The sequence below is a fragment of the Myotis yumanensis genome, unplaced genomic scaffold (assembly GCF_028538775.1).
Source record: "Myotis yumanensis isolate MYYU_CA2020_CCGP unplaced genomic scaffold, mMyoYum1.0.hap1 SCAF_11, whole genome shotgun sequence".
Taxonomy (NCBI): Eukaryota; Metazoa; Chordata; class Mammalia; order Chiroptera; family Vespertilionidae; genus Myotis; species Myotis yumanensis.
In genome coordinates, this window is record NW_027223762.1 from 72,143,345 (window position 1) to 72,162,304 (window position 18,960).

The 18,960-nt window shown below is 50.6% G+C and overlaps 1 protein-coding gene and 1 pseudogene across 2 annotated transcripts in view; both read right to left on the bottom strand.

Moving 5' to 3' along the window:
- CNNM4 (cyclin and CBS domain divalent metal cation transport mediator 4) overlaps nucleotides 1-9,073 on the bottom strand; it is a 43,071-nt gene extending 33,998 nt beyond the window's left edge. For both annotated transcript variants that reach the window (XM_070429916.1, XM_070429915.1), the window contains exon 1: nucleotides 7,672-9,073. In XM_070429916.1, coding sequence (XP_070286017.1) covers nucleotides 7,672-9,073 — 1,402 coding nt within the window. The remainder of the gene's footprint in view (nucleotides 1-7,671) is intronic.
- Nucleotides 9,074-16,743: 7,670 nt separating this feature from the next.
- Nucleotides 16,744-16,832, bottom strand: LOC139020274 (U2 spliceosomal RNA; annotated as a pseudogene).
- Between the last annotated feature and the right edge of the window lie 2,128 nt (nucleotides 16,833-18,960).

Here is an 18,960-nt window from a genome sequence, read left to right on the forward strand (position 1 = left end):
GACTGAAGGGTCCGAGGTTCGATTCCGGTCAAGGGCATGTACCTTGGTTGCAGGCACATCCCCAGGAGGAGGTGCGCAGGAGGCAGCTGATCGATGTTTCTAACTCTCTATCCCTCTCCCCTCCTCTCTGTAAAAAATCAATAAAATATATTTTTAAAAAATAAAATAAAAAGAAAAAAGAAAATATATATGGGCAGTTAATGGGAGAGCATGGCTATAAAAATGAAAATGAGCCCTGACTGGTTTGGCTCAGTGGATAGAGCGTCAGCCTGAGGCTGAAGGGTCCCAGGTTCGATTCTGGTCAAGGGCATGTACCTTGGTTGCGGGCACATCCCCAGTAGGGGGTGTGCAGGAGGCAGCTGATGAATGTTTCTCTCTCATTGATGTTTCTAACTCTCTATCCCTCTCCCTTCCTCTCTGTAAAAAATCAATAAAACATTTTTTTTAAAAGTCAGATACACAAATTACCATTACCTTAGGGCTACTGAACGGTGACTTTATTAAAAAAAAAAAAAGAAAATGATTTTCATCTTGCTGTTTGTCACAAGATTTGTTTAAACTTAAAAAAAAATCTTGCCTAGCCTGGCATGGCTCAGTGGTTGAGCATTGACCTATGAAACAGGAGATCATGGTTCGATTCCCAGTCAGGGCACATGCCCGGGTTATGGGCTCGATCTCCAGTGTGGGGCATGCAGGAGATAGCCAATCAATGATTCTCTCTGATCACTGATGTTTTTTCTCTCTCTCCCTCTCCTTTCCTCTCTGAAGTCAATAAAAATATATTTTTTAAAAAACCCTTAATCTATATTCTAATAAAAATGATTACAATAAGTTAAAATATTAAAATTTCTTTCTAGCCCTATTAGTTTGGCTCAGCGGATAGAGCATCAGCCTTCGGACTAAAGGGTCTCAGGTTCGATTCCCGTCAAGGGCACATGCCTAGGTTGCAGACTCAATCCCTGGCCCTGGTCAGGGAGCACGTGGGAGGCAACCAATTGATGTGTCTCTCTCACATCGATGTTTCTCTCTGTCTCTCTCTCCCTCTCCCTCCACTCTCTCTAAAAATCAATGGAAAAATACCCTTGGGTGAGTATTAACAAAATAAATTTTTTAAAATGTTACAGTTGATTTAAAAAAATAAAGCTGCTACAAAGCCTTTTTAAAAAATAAAAAATACAAGTAGTTCTAGGTCACAATCATGTAGATTGTTTTGTACATTTCTGTGTTTTCTAAAGTTCTAACAATGAGCTATATTTTTAAAATAATAACCACTAGTAAAAAGAAAGTCACATAATAAACAGAACAGGAATAGACTAAGGAGTCCAGACTGCAGCCTATGAAATGAGCAGGAGTCCCTTACGTAGCCGCAAAGCCTCTGACAGCGGATGTCTCAGCACACTCACGTGTGATGCCAGGGGTAACCTGAGGTCCAGGAATGGCTCAGAGGAGAGGACGGGGCTGGATCAAATGGCAGCAACAGCGGCAGAAAGCTGCTCCCCATCCCTTAGCTGAGGACCGTGTTGGCAACGGGGGGAAATTCCGTAATGCTCACATCCTCCTGGCAAGTTCTACTGAGAAGTTCAAAAAAATCCCTAAGACAAAAGGGAGGCTTCGAGAGAGCGTCAGCTTAGGACAAGAGAGGTGCCCAGGCCTCCCCACAGGCTGGGCTGAACGAACCAAGTGACTGTGCCGAAATCAGTCATCATGACACTGACTAAAGGGCCTGGTCCAGCCTCCCCATCTAGGCACACTCCTCTCCCGGGCTGTGCGGCCTTTTAGGAGAGTCTGATAAGCACTCCTCTGTCCCTGCCCTCAAGGAGATGAGACCAAAGGCAATTCGAGGTGCCTTTCCTTCCTTCGGGTGTCCTTGCTGTTCCATTCCCCCAGCGCCTGTGTGACAGCACGAACTGGGAGGAAAGAGTGGAGAGAGAAGGCTTGTGGTGGCCTGACCTCGAAATTCTTCTAGAAAGGGCTGAGAAGCAGTCACAATACGTAAAAGCAGTTCATACTATGTTGGCCTGGTAAGCTCGTTTCTCATCCTGTGGTCCAGTTCAAGATCCAGCTGCAATGTCACCTCCTCTGGAATGTATTCCCAGACTTCCCCAGATGAGCACCAGCCCCTCCTCTATTTCTCCTGCAGGACAGTCCTGTGGTTTTGTGTTGCTGTTCTCTCATCTATTTTCCAGGTTAAACATCTGCTTAGTACCTCCTTCCTGACCAGAGGAGTCCAGGAAAACTCTGGAGATGCACTTTCTAATGAAAAATAGAAGACTTTGAAAAGGAAACGCCGGTATGATCTCAGTATGATCGAAGCTCTTATTAGGGCCTAGAGAGGTAAGGCAGTGCCTTCCAGGACACAACTACTTTAGCACAGAACTGCCAACAGAAGACGGAAACAGCACCCAGCCCTGACTCCTCCGAAGAAGCTGCCCACAGACTACACGGTGCTGGCGAGGGCAAGAGGTGCCAAGTTCCCTGCCCGCAAGCACCACACTAAAAAAAAGGAGAGGAGGAGCCTGGCCAGTGTGTTGTCAGCTGCCATCGGCACCTCTGCCCTAGCAGGCGGCTCCTGTCACTCTCTCAGATACACTTGCCCCCAGGCAGCTTCTGGAGATCAAATCACCGGCCCAATTGAGACAGTTTCCAGGTGAAGCTGAGACCAGGTGCACAGCTGCTTGCGGCTGCCCTCTCCAAGCACTCTGTGACTCACTGTCTACCCCACTGTCTGTGCTGGGCCCTCACCCTCCGCCCTCATCTGACCTTTGTAGGAGGCTCCCCAAACCATTGCCTGCCTGGCTCTTTTTCATCTCTCCCAGAAGCCACTTTAGCCAAGCGTCTGCCTTCTCCACACATTCTGCCTGCTCTTGGCTGATCTCAGACCTCCTCAACTGGTCCTGGCCTCACTCCCAAGCCCCACAGGGCACTTTCCCCTGCACGCCCGCAGATGGGCTGCACCCTCGCGCTGCTCGGCAGCGCCCAGGAACAGCAGTGTAGGCATCAACTGAGAGCTTGTCAGACATGCAGCCTCTCAGACACACCCAGACCCACTGAGCTCAAATCTGCATTTTAACAAAACACCCAGGCAGCCCACGGTCAAGTGTGAGAAGCTCTGGTGTGCAGGCAGCTGGGCACAGAGATGTCCAATAAAGGGTCACACCATTATTATTTTCTGCTACACCCTTCCCCCCACCCTTCCCAAACTGGCTCTGCTCTCCCCCGCCCCCACCCCACATATACTACATGGCAACACCATCCAACTGAACCCCAAGCAGAAACCTCAGCTGTTCACAACCATCTGCCAGCCCTGACATCTCTGATGAGTCCCATTGTTTGGACTTCAGAAGCACCTCGCAAGCCTGGCCTTCCTTCCTTGGCCCCACTGCACCTATCTGAGCTGTGTACAGCTAACCTCTGTTTACATGTCTGTTTCCCTGGTAACTGGGGGAGGAGGGGTGTAAGATATTGAAGGTGTGGCAGATGGTGGGAACCACAAGTGAATGTAAAATTACACACTGTTTTTTGTTTTTTTTTACTTTATAAAGTTGTTTCAGGAATAAAAGTTAAGTAGGTGGGGGCAATGTGATGTGGCATACATGGAAATATGGGAGGAGTTTTGATGAAAATACTTCTAGTTTTCCCTCCAACATATAACCCACGAAATCGCTAAGAGGAGCTTGATCGATCCAAGGTCACGTCCTGGGTCAGTGACCGAGCTGGATGAAGCTTAAACGCAGCTCTTTACAGGGGGCTGGAAGGTTATAAATTGGGTGGGGAAAGATAGGATGACTAAAGCGGAGCTAAGTGCCTAGGAGGGGCAGGAGTGTCACAGAGGGAGGGGCACAGTGGCAAGCTGGAAGGTAGCTCCAGTGCGGGGCTTGCGCTCCTGACCTCTGGACCTCCTTCTGGAGAGTTCATTCATACTTTCCATCAGAGCCTGCGGCGCATTTGTGGGCAGGAAAAATGCAGCCGGGCCCAGGAATAGTCCAGGGAGCTTTTATTCTAAGTTTTCCAGCTATAGACAAACTCAACCACAACATCTGTACTGCAAACAGTTCTAGGTGAGGTTTAAGTGCAAGGGCCAAAGTTCAAATCGTACCAGCCATTCTCAGTGTCCTAACAGCTCTCACCAACTAGAGCAGTGATTCTCAACCTTGGCTGCACATTAGAATCACCTGGGAATCTTTTTAAAATCCTGATTTCTGGGTCTCATCCTCCGGAAATTTCATGAGGCCCAGAAATCAGGATTTTAAAAAGATTCCCAGGTGATTCTAATGTGTAGCCAAGGTTGAGAACCCTGAACTAGAGGGTCTACTCCTGAGGCCCTGCAGCACCTAGCACTGTGTCTGGCACGCGGATGGGCTCAATAAAGATCTAATGATAACTGCCTTGATTTGAGAGGCAGAAGCAGCTAGAAGCCCCTTGCCTTGTCTAGGGGAAGCCCAGATCCCATGCCTGTCTCTCAGTGTGCAGGAGCATATTCATGACTCGTTAATATTAATGCGTGAAGCTATGTAAATTCCTGATGGTCAAAGACCACTTACAGAGCAACTGAGGCATGGGGAAGGGGAACCATGTGTCACACTCAAGATCTCAGGCTCTGCTTCTCAGCCCCTGACCCAAACCATGAAGACACATGCATCGCAGGAGCTCCTCCGGGCTTTCTTGGTGCAGCTGGGAAAGTCAAGCACCCATTTTTCTTTATCCCTTGTCAGCCCCTCAAAATCCTAACACGACTGAAATGGGATAACTCTCTCTCTCTCTCTCAATCCTGACAAGTCATTCATTCACTCAATGGCTTTTTACTGAGGTCTGCTCTGTGCCAAGAACCATCCCAGGGACTAGGGACACAACAGCGAGCAAAACAGAGTGCCCTGTCCTTTGGAACTTTATTATAATGAGCGGAGACGACAATAAATAACACAGTAAGTTCATAAACTACATGGCTGTTAGAAAGTCATATGTGCTATGAGAAAAAGAAAATTAAGCACAGGATGGGGAGCAGGAAGCAGGAAGGCCTCATGAAGGTGAAGCTGAAGCAGACATAAGTAAGGGGAGAGAGTGAGCCATCCAGGGAAGAACATTCCAGCCGAGGAACAGTTAGGGCAAAGGCCCAGGCTGGGGGCGTCATGGTATGTTCCAGGAACAGCAGGAATGCCAGTAGGGCTTGCCAGTCAGTCATCCGTTCATTTGTTGTTTGTTCATTCGTTCATTCATTCATTCATTGTGTAACAAGCACTTACTGCTCCTCTCTTTGCCGGGCACTGAGTGGTGAGAACACTAATAGGGCAGAATCGCTACCCTCAAGAAGCTTATAATGTTGGGAGCAAGAAGGAGTCAAAATTAACTTAGAAAACTCAGCTGAAGCTCAGGGCCCTACCCAACTAGCTGGTGCTCAGGGCCCACTGAAGCACAGGCACCCCAGCTCACTTGTTTTTCTTTTTCTTTTTCTTTTTTCACTTTTCTTAGCTAAAAAAGAACCTTCCAAACACAAAATTGGTAAAGAAAATCTCTTAGGTTGCAGGTGTACACTAATGTCTGCCATGTCCTAGATGGCCTCAGACTGAAAAGGTAGATGTCAGATGGAAAGATCTGGAAAAGGCCATACTGAGAGGAGGAGGGAGGAATAGCATAGCAGTGAGTTAAGACTAGAAACGGGGAGGTGATAGTGTGAAGCCCAAGTGTGTTCATTGGGGTGACCATCCTGTCACACCCACATCTTCAGGACTTGGTGCTGCACCAGGCAGACTGCGCCTGCGTTTCCACGGAATTATCAACCCCCTTCTGTTAGGAGGAGAGACAGCATCTGAAGAGATCGGCTCAATAGAGCTCGGGCCTGAGAGATGTAAAGTGGCCTTTTAATTTATTTTTTATTTTTTACAAGAGTCCAAAGATGGCCCTGCTAAGATTCAGGAAGCTCCCAACATGTGAGAGCTTAGCTCTATTGATCTGCTGATGATCCATTCTGGCTGCAACAATCTGACTGATAGTTGTGGGTGGGCCACCAGCAACAGTCCCGAAGACCAGGAGTAAGCCTCCATAGCGAATTCTCGCCAGGCTCCTCATCGAGGACACAGGAGAGTCCTCAGGGCCAAGGGTCTGCAGGGTGGGTGTAGGGGGGTGGTGTGCCCTGAGCTTTGAGGCTGATGTGTAAACCCTCCAAGTGCCTCTGTCCCAGGCTCGGGGACCTGGAAGAAACAGGTTCCAGGGTCTGCACCCCAAAGCTCCAGGGAGGCGGTGCCATCATCACCAGCCACCTCTGTCCCTCTGGTCCATCCCTCTGCAGTGTCCACTGGGGCTCACATTACTCCAGTCCCCCTTAGCTCTGCTGCTGAGATGCAGCCTGCCAGACTGGAAAAGAAAGACTGGGTACCAACCCCCGACCCTAGCAGCGACCCGAGCATCTTTCAGACCAAACTTGGCCAGGCCAGCTCCTCCCTATCCCACCCATCCAGCCAGTTCCAGGCTCCCCTGCACTCTGCCCCAGAAATGAACTGACAAGGGTCTGGGGCTTGCTCAGAAGTTGCCCCTGGCCCTAGGTGGCCTGGGGAGCTTCGCCAGAGGGAGCCCTATCTATGGGAAACAAGCAAAGTCCTGGGTTTAGGATGAGCTCCTCCCCTCTCCATTCCTTCACAAAGAGCTTCCCTTTCTGCCTCCTCATTCCCTGTGGCCTAGGAGGGTTTTACTCCATAATTGGCTTGTTTACCACCACTGAGGGCTTGGAGTGGCAGAGGTGGGAGGAAAGTTTGCTGGAAGAAGGAAAGTTTGCTGGGCTTTGAGGCTGGTGTGTAAACCCTCTAAGTGCCTCTCTGACAACCTGAGAACAGGTCAAGAACCCATGTGAGGAAGAAAAACACAGGGGACGCAAGGCCCGCTGAAGATTCCAGCAGCCCACAGCAGGGAAGCTTAGGTTTGATGCCAGGGAAAGGGAGAACAATAACCAAAACTTAACCTGCTTGCTTCTGCTGAAGAGTCGAAAGCATTGCTTGGCACTGTTCTGAGCTCCCAATCTACTCCTGTGGGCTAGGAGCTCCAGTGATGTCATTCCCCTGCTCACAAACCATCCTTAGCTCCCAGCTCCTAGCAAACTTCCCATCCTGACCTTCAGGCCCTTCCCCAGGCCCCTGATGCCTCAGCCTCTCCCCGGCTGACCACTCATCAGCGGAGCCTGTATCCTCCCTGAACAGGACCACCTGCTGGGCCACAAGTACATCCTTTCCCCCACAACTTGAGTTCTCTGCTCCTGGGGTTCTCTCTACCTCGGGTACCAAGTCTCTCCATCTTTTAAGGCTCTCCTCATACACTCCCTCCCTTGTGAAGGTTTTTCCAGTCCCCAGCCCCTTCCCCACCCCACCCCAATCAGACTTGCATGCTCCCGACCTAATCTCTGTGCCCTGGTCCTGGCCCCCTTAAGGCAACTGCCTTCATCTGTCGTGCTTGAGAGCTCCCTGAGGTCTCGCTCCATCCTCCAAATGAGCAAGAGTCTTATTCAGCTTTGATTCAGCTGAAGCAAAACACAGGACCTGGCAGACAGCAGATGCTTAACTGTTTTGCTGCCCCAAATACCATTCATCCCAGAGACCTAGAAAGTGATAGGGGCAACGGGGCAGAGTCCCACAAAAGGAAGACCAGAGCGGTGTGACCAGTTAGCGGGGAGAGCAGCTCAGGCCTTACCTTTCTTGAACTCCTCCAGCATGGCGTCCAGCTTGGTGTCATGGAAGACAAAGTGCACGGGGTGGTTGTAGAAGCGGGTGATGGTCTTGAGGGGGGTGCAGTCATCGGGGTCCACGAAGGCCAAGTCTTTGACATAGAGAATATCTACAATATTGGACTGCTCATCCTCAAACACGGGGATGCGGGTATAGCCACTCTCCATAATCTCCGACATCGTGTTGAAGTCCAGGATGGCATCGTTGCGGATCATGAAGCAGTCATGGAGCTGGGTCATGATGTCCTCCACGGTTTTGGTCCGCAGTTCCAGGGCCCCCTGAATCATATTTAGTTCCTCCTTCACCAGGTCATTATAGGGCTCTGTCACCTTCAACATCTCCATCAGTTTCTCCCGATTGTAAACGGTGTGAATCTCCTGGCCCAGAAAAAAGTCTAGGAGCTTGCTGATGGGGAAGCTGAGGGGGAAAGTGAGTAGCATAAAGAATTTGGTAAGAAGGATCGTGTTGGCACCCACAGCCAGTCCGTGCCGGGAGCACAGGGCCTGAGGTAAGATCTCTCCAAAGATGACAATGCCGATCGTGGAGGAGGCCACGGCCATGAGCCCGGACCCGATGAGGTTGTCCAGAAGGATAGTGAGAGAGGTGTTGACCAGCACATTTCCCAGGAGTAGCGAGCAGAGCAGGTAGTTGCCTTTGCGACGGATAGGCTCGATCTTGCGAGCATAGCGCCTCTCCTTCTCCGTGCCACAGTTCTGGACGATGCGCAGTTCCATGGGGTCCAGGGCCATCAACCCCAGATTGAGGCCAGAGAAGATGCCCGATAGCACTAACAGCACCAAAATGATAAGTATGTGCAGCCAGAGGGGCAGGAACCTCCCCGCCTCCTCCACCATGAAGAGCAGCGAGTCCTTATCGGTCCACCTCTGCCAGGGCCCGTCCACGCTGGCCCGGGTGCACAGCGCGTACAGCTTCATGTTCTCGCTCCTTCGGAGGAACTTGGTGAACACCACCAGCATCCCGGACGTGTCCCCGCGGCTCACGTTGACCAGCTGCTGGACGACCAGGTCCTTAGTGAGCTCGGGGCAGTGGGTGGAGTTGTGGAAGGCCTCGGAGTTGTCCACCTCCGTGAAGGAGATCAGGTTGCTGGAGATTGTGCCCAGCCTGTGGCCGTACAGCCTCAGGTTCACCGTGCTGCCCTCGGACACAAAGATGATGCCATCCGGGTTCATCCCACACGGCTTGTCGCAGCTCGCCAGTCGCATGCCAAGGATCGTGCTCTGCTGGGGGTCTCCCTGGCCCCGGACCCCCCGCGCCCACAGCAGCACCGGCAGCACCAGCGCCACCAGGAGGAGGCGCCCTCGGGCCGGCCCGCCGCCCGGGCGCCCTCCCCCGCCCGCCGGCGCCATGTTGCTCCGGCTCGGCCGCCGCCGCACCCCGTGCCCCGCCGCGCGGCCCGCTCGCGCTGCCGCTCCTGCCGCTTCGCCGTCGCCGAGCCAACTGCCCGGGCCGCCGGCCTGACGTCAGGCCAGCGCCCCGCCCGCTCCGCCCCGCCGGCCCACGCCTCTCATTTGCATGGGAGTCCCCGCCCCCGGAGCGCGCCTCGGCGCCCACGCTTAAGAGATCGGCGCTGGAGTTGGAGCGGAGCCGGAGCGCGGGAGCCGCGCGCGGGCCACGCCCCGCTCTCCGCCCCGCCCCTCACGCCCTTCTGACGTCCCTGGGCCCCGCCCATCTCCCCTCCTCCCACTTCCCCTCTGCCCGCCTCCCCTCCGCCCGCTACGTGCGAGCGGCATCCGCGCGGGCCCCCGGCCACCGCGGCTGCGACTTCGTCTCTTGGCAGCACCTCCTTACTCCGCGGCCGGCGGGGCTTGGCGTCTGCCGGGTCCGCCTCCCCTGCCCCAGCCCCTTCCCCAGAACTCGGCAGCTCTTGGCGGGGGTCTTCTCTGCGGAACCGCACCGCGCTGTGCTCTGCCCAGAAAAAAAGAAAAGGGGAACCAGAGGGCTTAAGCCTGGAGAAGTCGAGACCAGGGCCCTGCAGTCAGCCTCTTGCAAACTGTTCTGGCCTCGCACTCCAGGGCTTCGCTGACCTTCCCCTAAGGTCAGCAGTAGTTTGCCCCAGCCCCAGCTCGAGGCTTCCTTCGGTCTGTGGCTGCCCCGGGTGGAGGGGAAGTCAGGAAATGAGACTATAGCAGTGGTTCTCAACCTTCCTAATGCTGCGACCCTTTAATACAGTTCTTCATGTTGTGGTGACCCCCAATTTCATTGTTACAAATGGAACATAATTAAAGCATAGTGATTAATCACAAAAACAATATGTAATTATATATGTGTTTTCCGATGGTCTTAGGCGACCCCTGTGAAAGGGTCGTTCGATCCCCAAAGGGGTCGCGACGCACAGGTTGAGAACCGCTGGGCTATAGAATGTACCTGCAGATAGAGGGGCCAGCGTCTGGCCTGGGCTGATTTCACGTCATTTCCATTTATAACACAAGCATGGAGCATCTACGGTGTGCCAGGCACTCGTTCTGTGCCAGGCACTCGTTCTAGGCCAGGGGTGGGCAACCTTTTTGTGAGTGCGTGCCAAAACCAGCAAAATCTCTGACTCAAAATTCTGCGTGCCAACCCTAATTTTTTGAGAACATGTTACGCCTACTTGCCATCTCTTAAGGTGTACGTATGTGAAGAACCTTGAAGAAATAATAAAATTCATTCGAGCGACAAAAACACAGTATATGATGATGAAAAATACATTTATTTTTTAATGTATACATGTACACTGATGGTCCGACAGAAAACTTTATGACTCCGTTTGATATTATCATGGGACTTTTGCTGCTGCATCACTGATGACAGAGATTTTACATCAGGTTTATATTTCGTGACCTTCAGAGATATGCACGAGCTACTACTTTCATCCGTCAGGCTACTCCTATTACGAGACTTAACAAAATTCATCACTGAGAACAAAGATTCGCAATTGTAAATGGAAGATTATAAGAGAGGGTCTCGTGTGCCAGCAAAAGTTACTGGCGTGCCATGTTTGGCACACGTGCCAGGGATTGCCCACCCTTGTTCTAGGCTCTGATAACATAGCATGAATAAGCCAAAGTCCCTGCCCACTGGAGTTTACAGTTAGAGTAGAAAACAAGCAATAAACAAGTAATCATATATATAACATTCTTACCTAAGGGGTGATGTCATTATTTCCGTATTACACATGAAGAGCTTGAGTCTAGGCACAAAGTTGGGTCCTTCCAAACCATCATCTGAACAGCAGATTTGTGTAACTTTGGTAAGGCAAGCTGATGTCTCTCAGCCCCAGTTTCTACATCTGTGAAATGAGGGTTAAATGATCATGCAGAACCACTCCCCTAGGCACCCAGCACTGCAGGACATCTCTGTGAAGGTTCTTTGCCTGTGTAGTTGTTGTTGTTGCCTGTCCTTCCGGGACCAAACCCATAACCCCAAATTGGGGTGGTGACTGGCCAGCTGGGGCAGCTGCATGTGGAAACTAGAGCTGAGAGGCGGGCACCAGGCCTAGCCTAGCCCTAAATGACTGCTTCCTGGACAGCCCTGCCTTGGTAGCAGCCGGCAACTATGAATTGAGCACTCAAGGAGTATGGGGAAGAGAGTGGCTTCTGCCCTATCAGGGAGAAGGAGACAGACAAACATCCTTATAATAACTGCAGAAGTGCACTGAAGGGAGCATCGGGTGCCAATTTGACCACTGGGTCTCAGAGCAAGTTTTTTTCGCAGCCCTGGAGACACAGAATCCACTTTCCTGTGCCTGCGCAAACCCTTGTGTTTATTTTTGTTTTAGTATACTATTTGCCAAAAAAAGCAACAATCAATACCAGCCTGAAAGAGTCTAAACCAGCAGTGGGCAAACTACGGCCCTCGGGCCGGATCCGGCCCGTTTGAAATGAATAAAACTAAAAAAAAAAAAAAGACCGTACCCTATTATGTAATGATGTTTACTTTGAATTTATATTAGTTCACACAAACACTCCATCCATGCTTTTGTTCCCGCCCTCCGGTCAAGTTTAAGAACCCATTGTGGCCCTCGAGTCAAAAAGTTTGCCCACCCCTGGTCTAAACAGTCCTACAGGCTATGAGAGGTGTCCTGATAGTGGAGTCCTGATTCAATTAATTGATGGCAGAGGGCGTGCATATTGGCCAGTGTGGAGCAGTCCCATGCACCTCGGTGCCTCACTTTATATTCCACAGTGAGTGTCAGGTTTTCAGGAACAGGAGCCTCAGGATGGGCACTGGCCAACACAGAATAAAAGCAGAAAGCAGGACCCTTGACCCACTGTTCCTGCCATCTGCCTGGCCAGGAGGAGCCACCTGCATGGGCTTACCTCAGAGCAAGCCCAGCTCTCAGGGTGGCTACCGCCCACCCCACCTCACCTCTTCCCAGCTGGCTTTAGGACCAGTGCTGTCCCCTTGGCACTTTCCCATTCAATTATCGACCAATTGGCTATTTTTATTTTGCTCTTTTCAGACTGTCTGTACTCAGAGACTCTGTACATTTGCACTGAGTCCAGTGACAGAAGCCAACAAGGGAAAGGAAAATATAAGCTGTTGAGATAATTGAGTGGTGAGGGTCTGGCAGGAAAAATCAGTCTTTGCTAAAGTTCATTTAAATACACCCATGGCCCTAGCTCCGTTGTCAGCAAACCGCGGCTCTCGAGCCACATGCGGCTCTTTGGCCCCTTGAGTGTGGCTCTTCCACAAAATACCAAGTGCGGGCGCGCGCATACAGTGTGATTGAAACTTCGTGGCCCGTGCGCAGAAGTCGGTATTTTGTGGAAGAGCCACACTCAAGGGGCCAAAGAGCCGCATGTGGCTCGTGAGCCGCAGTTTGCAGAGCAGCAGTTTGCCGACCACCGCCCTAGCTGGTTTGGCTAAGTGGAAAGGGCATTGGCCTGCGAACCAAAGGTCCCAGGTTTGACTCCAGTCAAGGGTACATACTTGATTACAGGCTCCTCCCTTGGCGCCCCCCCCCCCCCCCTCACTGCCCTGGTTGAGGCTCGTGCAGGAGGCAACCAATCGATGTGTTTCTCTCACATCAATGTTTCTTTCTGTCTTTCCCTCTGTCTTCTACTCTCCTGAAAATCAATGGAAAAACATCCTCGGGTGAGGATTTTAAAAAATAAATAAATAAATACACCCATGCACGATTATATCCATATCTGAGGTTAATGAATAGGGCAGAACCAATGAAGCAAAGAAATGAGATTTCTCTTTGCCCTCTCAGCACCTTTGATCTAGCAGAGACTCCCTTGGTAAAAGAGAAATGCAGTGTGAAGCGGTAAGTGTCACAGCAGGTACTGGAGGCCCAGACGAGTTCAAATGCATTTACTGACGGCCTGTGTTTCTGGTTAGGTCATTTAACCTTCCACACCTGCAGAGTTGAAAAACCTCCCACAGAACGGTGAGGACAACATGGAGACGGAGACCTTCTAACAGGAAAAGGCAGGACGCCTGGAAGCATGTGTGGCTCCTGTGAACCAGGCTGTGGAAGAGACAGAATGTAGCCAGCAAATGAGAAGCCTCACTCCTCTGGGGGCAGACCTGATTCTCTGCCTCCAGGTGGAAGCCCTCACTCATCTGAGTTGCCACCATTTGCAAGTAAGAAGTTTGGGGGTCTCTCTCGGCGGGGTTCTGATACCTGACCCCTGAGCGTCTCCAAGCACTCTATTGGGGAGATCTTGGATCTGACAAGTTCTCTCTGGTTAGGCCCTGTGGCAGCAGGCCTACACCTCCATGGTTGAGGCTGCTGCTCTCTGGTCCTGTGCAGTCTCGAAGGTCCATCAACCCTTCTTCTGTACCTGGTGTTGTGCTGACGCTGAGGTTCAGATGGTGAACGGGTCCTGGCTTGTCACCTGGGATCTCCACTCCCTGGGATGTGGCCCTTCCGGCCTGGATTCTTCTCCATCTTTAATTTCTGGGTCCCCAAGGTGGGAAGCTGCTGGCAGAGAAGTGCCTGTCTGCTGTCGGAGCTCAGAGCCTGGGCAGAGTCCCTCGGGGGACGCTGTGGGTCCTGGGGTCCCTGAACCTGGCTGGGGGCAATGGGACACCTCAGAGTGAGGCTCGGGCCACTGTCACTACATGCTGTGGCCTGTCCACCTGCCATCCATAATCTACAGTGAACCTGAGTGTTTACAGGATGCATGCAAACCATTAAATTGTCTCAGGAGAGGAGGCACACTCATCCTTCCACAAAGTGAGCCTGGGGCCAGCTGGGGTGGTACCAGCTCTGGTCATCCCAGTAATAAGAGCACGAGGACCCAGTGCCGCAGTTTCCACCTGGAGCAGGCACTTCACTGAGTCAGAGGAGGGGTGAAGACGTTCAGTCAGCGGGTCCAGGCCCATGGAGGGTACCAGAGCAGCGAGGGAGGAGAGTGCATGTTAACTGGGCAGCTTCAAGACTTCCGTGGCCATAGCACAGGTTGTTCTCCTGTGGGGCAGGACCACAGGAGGCAGGATGCCCCACCGTGGGGGGTCAGGCACAGTTCTGGGCCATGGAGTGCCTGTGTGACTGGGACTCTGGGGACATTCCTGAGTGCTCATGAGACAATGCCTGGCCCTGGTTCAAGAGCCCAATAAACATGTTCAGTAGCCATGACAATGACAAATGATGGGGCCGAAATTTTTAAGAGGACACTCACATTCCCTTAGCTCCAATGTATCTCTGTCGAACGCCAGCCCCAGGATTGTTTTTTCTCTTCCTCTTCCTGTGGAGGGAGAAACTCAGAGGAGGAGAATGAGGAAGAAGGGAGGCTGGGGGTGGGTAAAACTGGTGGAGGTGCGGCAGGAGGGCTTTCACGGCAACAAAGGGCTCAGGCTGCCAAGGCTGGCAAGGGAGAGAGGGACGCCTGATGGCGTGGAAGGCAAGGCCTGCTAGGAGGCCCCTGTTGGTACCGAGGTCCCTGTGAGGAGTCCCAGGCAGAACAGGGCCTGAGAAGCCCCTCCACCCGCCACCGGGGACCAGGGCTCTGCTGGCTGTTTCTCCTTTCTGCCTCCTTCCTCCCTGGTGTGCTGCAGCGCCCTCTGTCCTCAAGACTGCCCCCCCCCCCCCCCGCACACCCCCCCCCCCCCGCCCCCGCAAGCTTTTCCTTCTGCCTCTCAAAACAGAGGCCCCCCTCCCCTTTTCCCCCAGGATGACAAACGCTTAGTATTTACAAAGGAAGGCTTAAGAACAAAGTTCTTGGAGTCAGTGTCTCTAGTTTCTGACCCTTTTCCTTAGTTGGCCAATGGAGAAATGCTACAACAGCCATGTCATGCCCTGTCCCTCCCCAGCTGGTGAATTGGGTAATTCACTTTGTTTGCCTCTGAGGGCTTCGCATTCCAGCATTTTTAGAATGAGGACCCAGAGACCCTTCTAGTTGTATTGAAAGGACTAAATGAGCCCACGCCTGAGAGCTTCTCCCTAAAAATTGGTTTCTTTTCCTTCTCGTGGGCCAGGATTTCACATGACATTTCATTCATTTATTCATTTGTGTATTTTTATATTTTTACTGGGCTTTTAAAATGCTCAGTTATACATGTTCATTGCAACAAATTCACATGACACAGAGTGTATAAAGTAGAAAATGGAAGGTCTTCTGCCGCGCCCCTCCTCCCCCCCCCCCCCCCCCCACCACCACCACACACACACACACTGTCTACCTCTTCATTTTTTTTCTCTTCCCTGCTTTGGACTGGAGTGAGAGTCCCTCAAGGCCAAACCTGTGTCCTGGTCATCTCTGTATTGGAGCTCAGCATTCCATCTGCATTTGTGGCATGAATTGGATTTCCCTTTAAAAGGGGGTAGGAATAGTAATGTTGGGGGACAGGAGTGGGAAATGAGGAGGAACAATTTAGCCAGTAGCTCTCTCTATAAAATTACAACTGAGAAAACTCTTTCATGGGACTATATTTACATGTTGATATAATTTCTGCTCTATCCTATTTCTTTAAAAAAAATATGATCTTGACCCAATTACATTGATTTCTTGACTGATCCACAATTTGAAAAATACAGGTCCCATTTGTGGCTCATGACGTCCACTGGAATTGCCTTTGGAGGAAGCCTGGGAGGATGGGTGGGCTAGAACGTTCTCCATGTAAGTGGCACCACACCCACCGTGCCTGGCATCATCCACATGAGGCAATAAATCACCCCAGGTCAGAAGTTAGGCAGGTTCCTGACTCCCGAATCTCGTTGTCTCTAGACCTATCCAGAAAGGGAGACAGCCTTTGAGATCTTCTTCCCTGAGTGTTGAGATATTCTCAGGTTTGCTCCAACATTTGCCAAGGCACCAAATCCCTGAAGAGCCTCCCGCAACCAGCTCACCTTGCTAGGCTTCAGGGCCTTTATTTTGTCTCTAACGTGAGGGCACTGGATCAGATCATCAGGTTCTATCCTAATTTAAATTCTTTTATGCATAATTCTTCCTGGGCAAACAAGGGCGGAAGGTAAAGGCAAGATCAAGCTCAGATGTGAGTAACTGCTGTCCTACTTCCACTTCCTGTCCCCTTCTCCTGACAACAGTTACCTTCCTTCCTTCTGGGGACCTGTCCCACCTCCACTTCCATGGGTTCTAGATGGATAGGCAACTGACCAGGCCTGGAGAAAAGCTCCCAGGCCACAGCTGACCAAGGGTGGGCAATCAGGAGTCCAGCCTGGGCTTTTATACATATTTCCATGTCTTCCATATTCTATTGGTCATATGGATCCAAACTGGTATACTGTGGGAGGGGACTATACAAGGGCATAAATAGCAGGTGGCAGGGATCACTGGGGTCCATTTGGAGCTGGCTATTTTAGGAGGTGAGGGGAAATCCTCTCTACTGAGCAACTGATGAACTTCCCCCACCCAGACCCCCAACAGTTTCTTTTTTTTCTTTAATGTATGTTTATTGGTTTCAGACAGGAAGGGAGAGGGAGAGAGAGATAGAAACATCAATGATGAGAGAGAATCATTGATCAGCTACCTCCTGCATGCGCCCCAACCAGGGCCCAGGCTGGGGAGGAGCCTGCAACCGAGGTACTTGCCTTTTACTGGAATCAAACCCGGGACCCCTGCAGTTTGTAGGTTGATGCTCTATCTACTGAGCCAAACCAGCTAGGGCCTCCAACAGTTTCTACACTTGATCTTAGCCAAAAGGCTGAGAAGCGATCCAACAGTTTCTTTTAAAGATTGGAAATTTGGTCTTACTGGGGTGATAGTTGGGGTCAGAGGGCCTGTTCTCTGCTTAGATGTCCAATAAACACATACATTAAAATTAAATTACCAAAATTAAAATACTGATTTTTTTCCCCCTCCAAAACATATATTGCTCATAATTCCCTTCTATCAGCATATGGCAATTCCATCTTTCCAGTTGCTGTAGCCAAAATCTTCAAGTCATTCTTTATTCTTTTCCTTTTCTAATTCCACTGTCTGATCCTTCAGCAAATCCTGTTGGCTGCACCTTGAAAATACATCTGAAATCCAGTTACTACCCCTCTCCACTTCTTTTGCCTCCCCCAGGCCCCAGGCACCCCCTTTCTCACTTGGATTCCCAATACACCTTGTCTTGCTTTCCCCCTTCCCCTCCTACAATCTGTTCTCAAGGCAGCAACCAGAGTGATACTTTAAAAACATAAATTTGCAGCCCTGGCTGGCTTGGCTCAGTGGATAGAGCATCAGCCTGCAGACTGAAGGGTCCCAGGTTCGATTCCGGCCAAGGGCACATGCCTGGGGTTGCGGGCTCCATCCCCAGTGTGGGGTGTGCAGGAGGCAGCCGATCAATGATTCTCTCTCATCATTGATGTTTCTATCTCTCTCCTTCTCCCTTCCTCTCTGAAATCAATAAAGAAATATATTTTTTAAAAAAACATAAATTTGCCCTAGCCGGTTTGGCTCTGTGCATAGAGCATTGGCCCAAGGACTGAAGGGTCCTGGGTTTGATTCAGGTCAAGGGCATGTACCTCACTTGCAGGCTAGATCCCCAGCCCTGGCCAGGACACATGTGAGAGGCAACCAGTTGACGTGTCTCTCTGACATCAATGTTTCTTTCTCTCCGTCTCTCCCCTTCCCTTCCACTCTCTCTAAAATCAATGGAAAAATATCCTCGGTGAGGATTAACAAAACAAAAAAACCACAAAAACATAAATTAGATTATAAACTTGCTCTGATCAAACCTTCCAGAGGCCCTCAGTTTCTTTTTTGAGAGAGAGAGAAGCATCAATGTGAGAAACATCAATTGGTTGCCTTCTGTACTTGTTCCAACCAGGGACTGAACCCGAAAGCCAGGCACATGCCCTGACCAGGAATTGAACCAGCAACCTTTTGGTGCACGGGATGATGGCCAACTAACTGAGCCACTCTGGCCCGGGGGCCCTCAGTTTCTTTTAAAGTAACAGCCGCCGAAACCGGTTTGACTCGGTGGATAGAGCGTCGGCCTGCGGACTGAAGGGTCCCAGGTTCGATTCCGGTCAAGGGCATGTACCTGGGTTGCGGGCACATCCCCAGTAGGAGATGTGCAGGAGGCAGCTGATCGATGTTTCTCTCTCATCGATGTTTCTAACTCTCTATCTCTCTCCCTTCCTCTCTGTAAGAAATCAATAAAATATATTTAAAAAAATAAATAAATAAACAAATAAATAAAGTAACAGCCACAGCCCGACCGGTGTGGCTCAGGGGTTGAGCGTTGACCCATGACTGGTTCGATTCCTGGTCAAAGCACATGCCTGGGGTTGTGAGCTCTAACCCCAGTAGGGAGCTTGCAGGAGGCAGCTGATCAATGATTCTCTCTCATCATTGATGTTTCCAACTCTTTCTCTCTCTCTCCCTTCCTCTCTCTGAAATCAATAAAAAAACATGATAAATAAAAAATAAATAAAGTAACAGCCATAGTCATGACATTGGCCTTCAAACTGATTTAGTCTTTTTCTTTTTTAAAAAAAAAAATATTTTTATTGATTTCAGAGAGGAAGGGAGAGGGAGAGAGAGAGAGAAATATCAATGATGAGAGAGAATCATTGATCAGCTGCCTCCTGCACACACTCTACTAGGGATCGAGCCTGCAACCTGGGCATGTGCCCTTGGCCGGAATCGAACCTGGGACCCTTCAGTCCACAGGCCGGCGCTCTATCCACTGAGCCAAACTGGCTAGGGCTAGTCTTTTTCTAAATATGTAAACATGTTTAAGTAATTTTATTATTTTTAATTAAGTTTATCGGGCTAACATTGGTTAATCACATTACATAAATTTCATGTGTACACTTTATAATATGACACCTGTATATTGCACCACCCGAAGT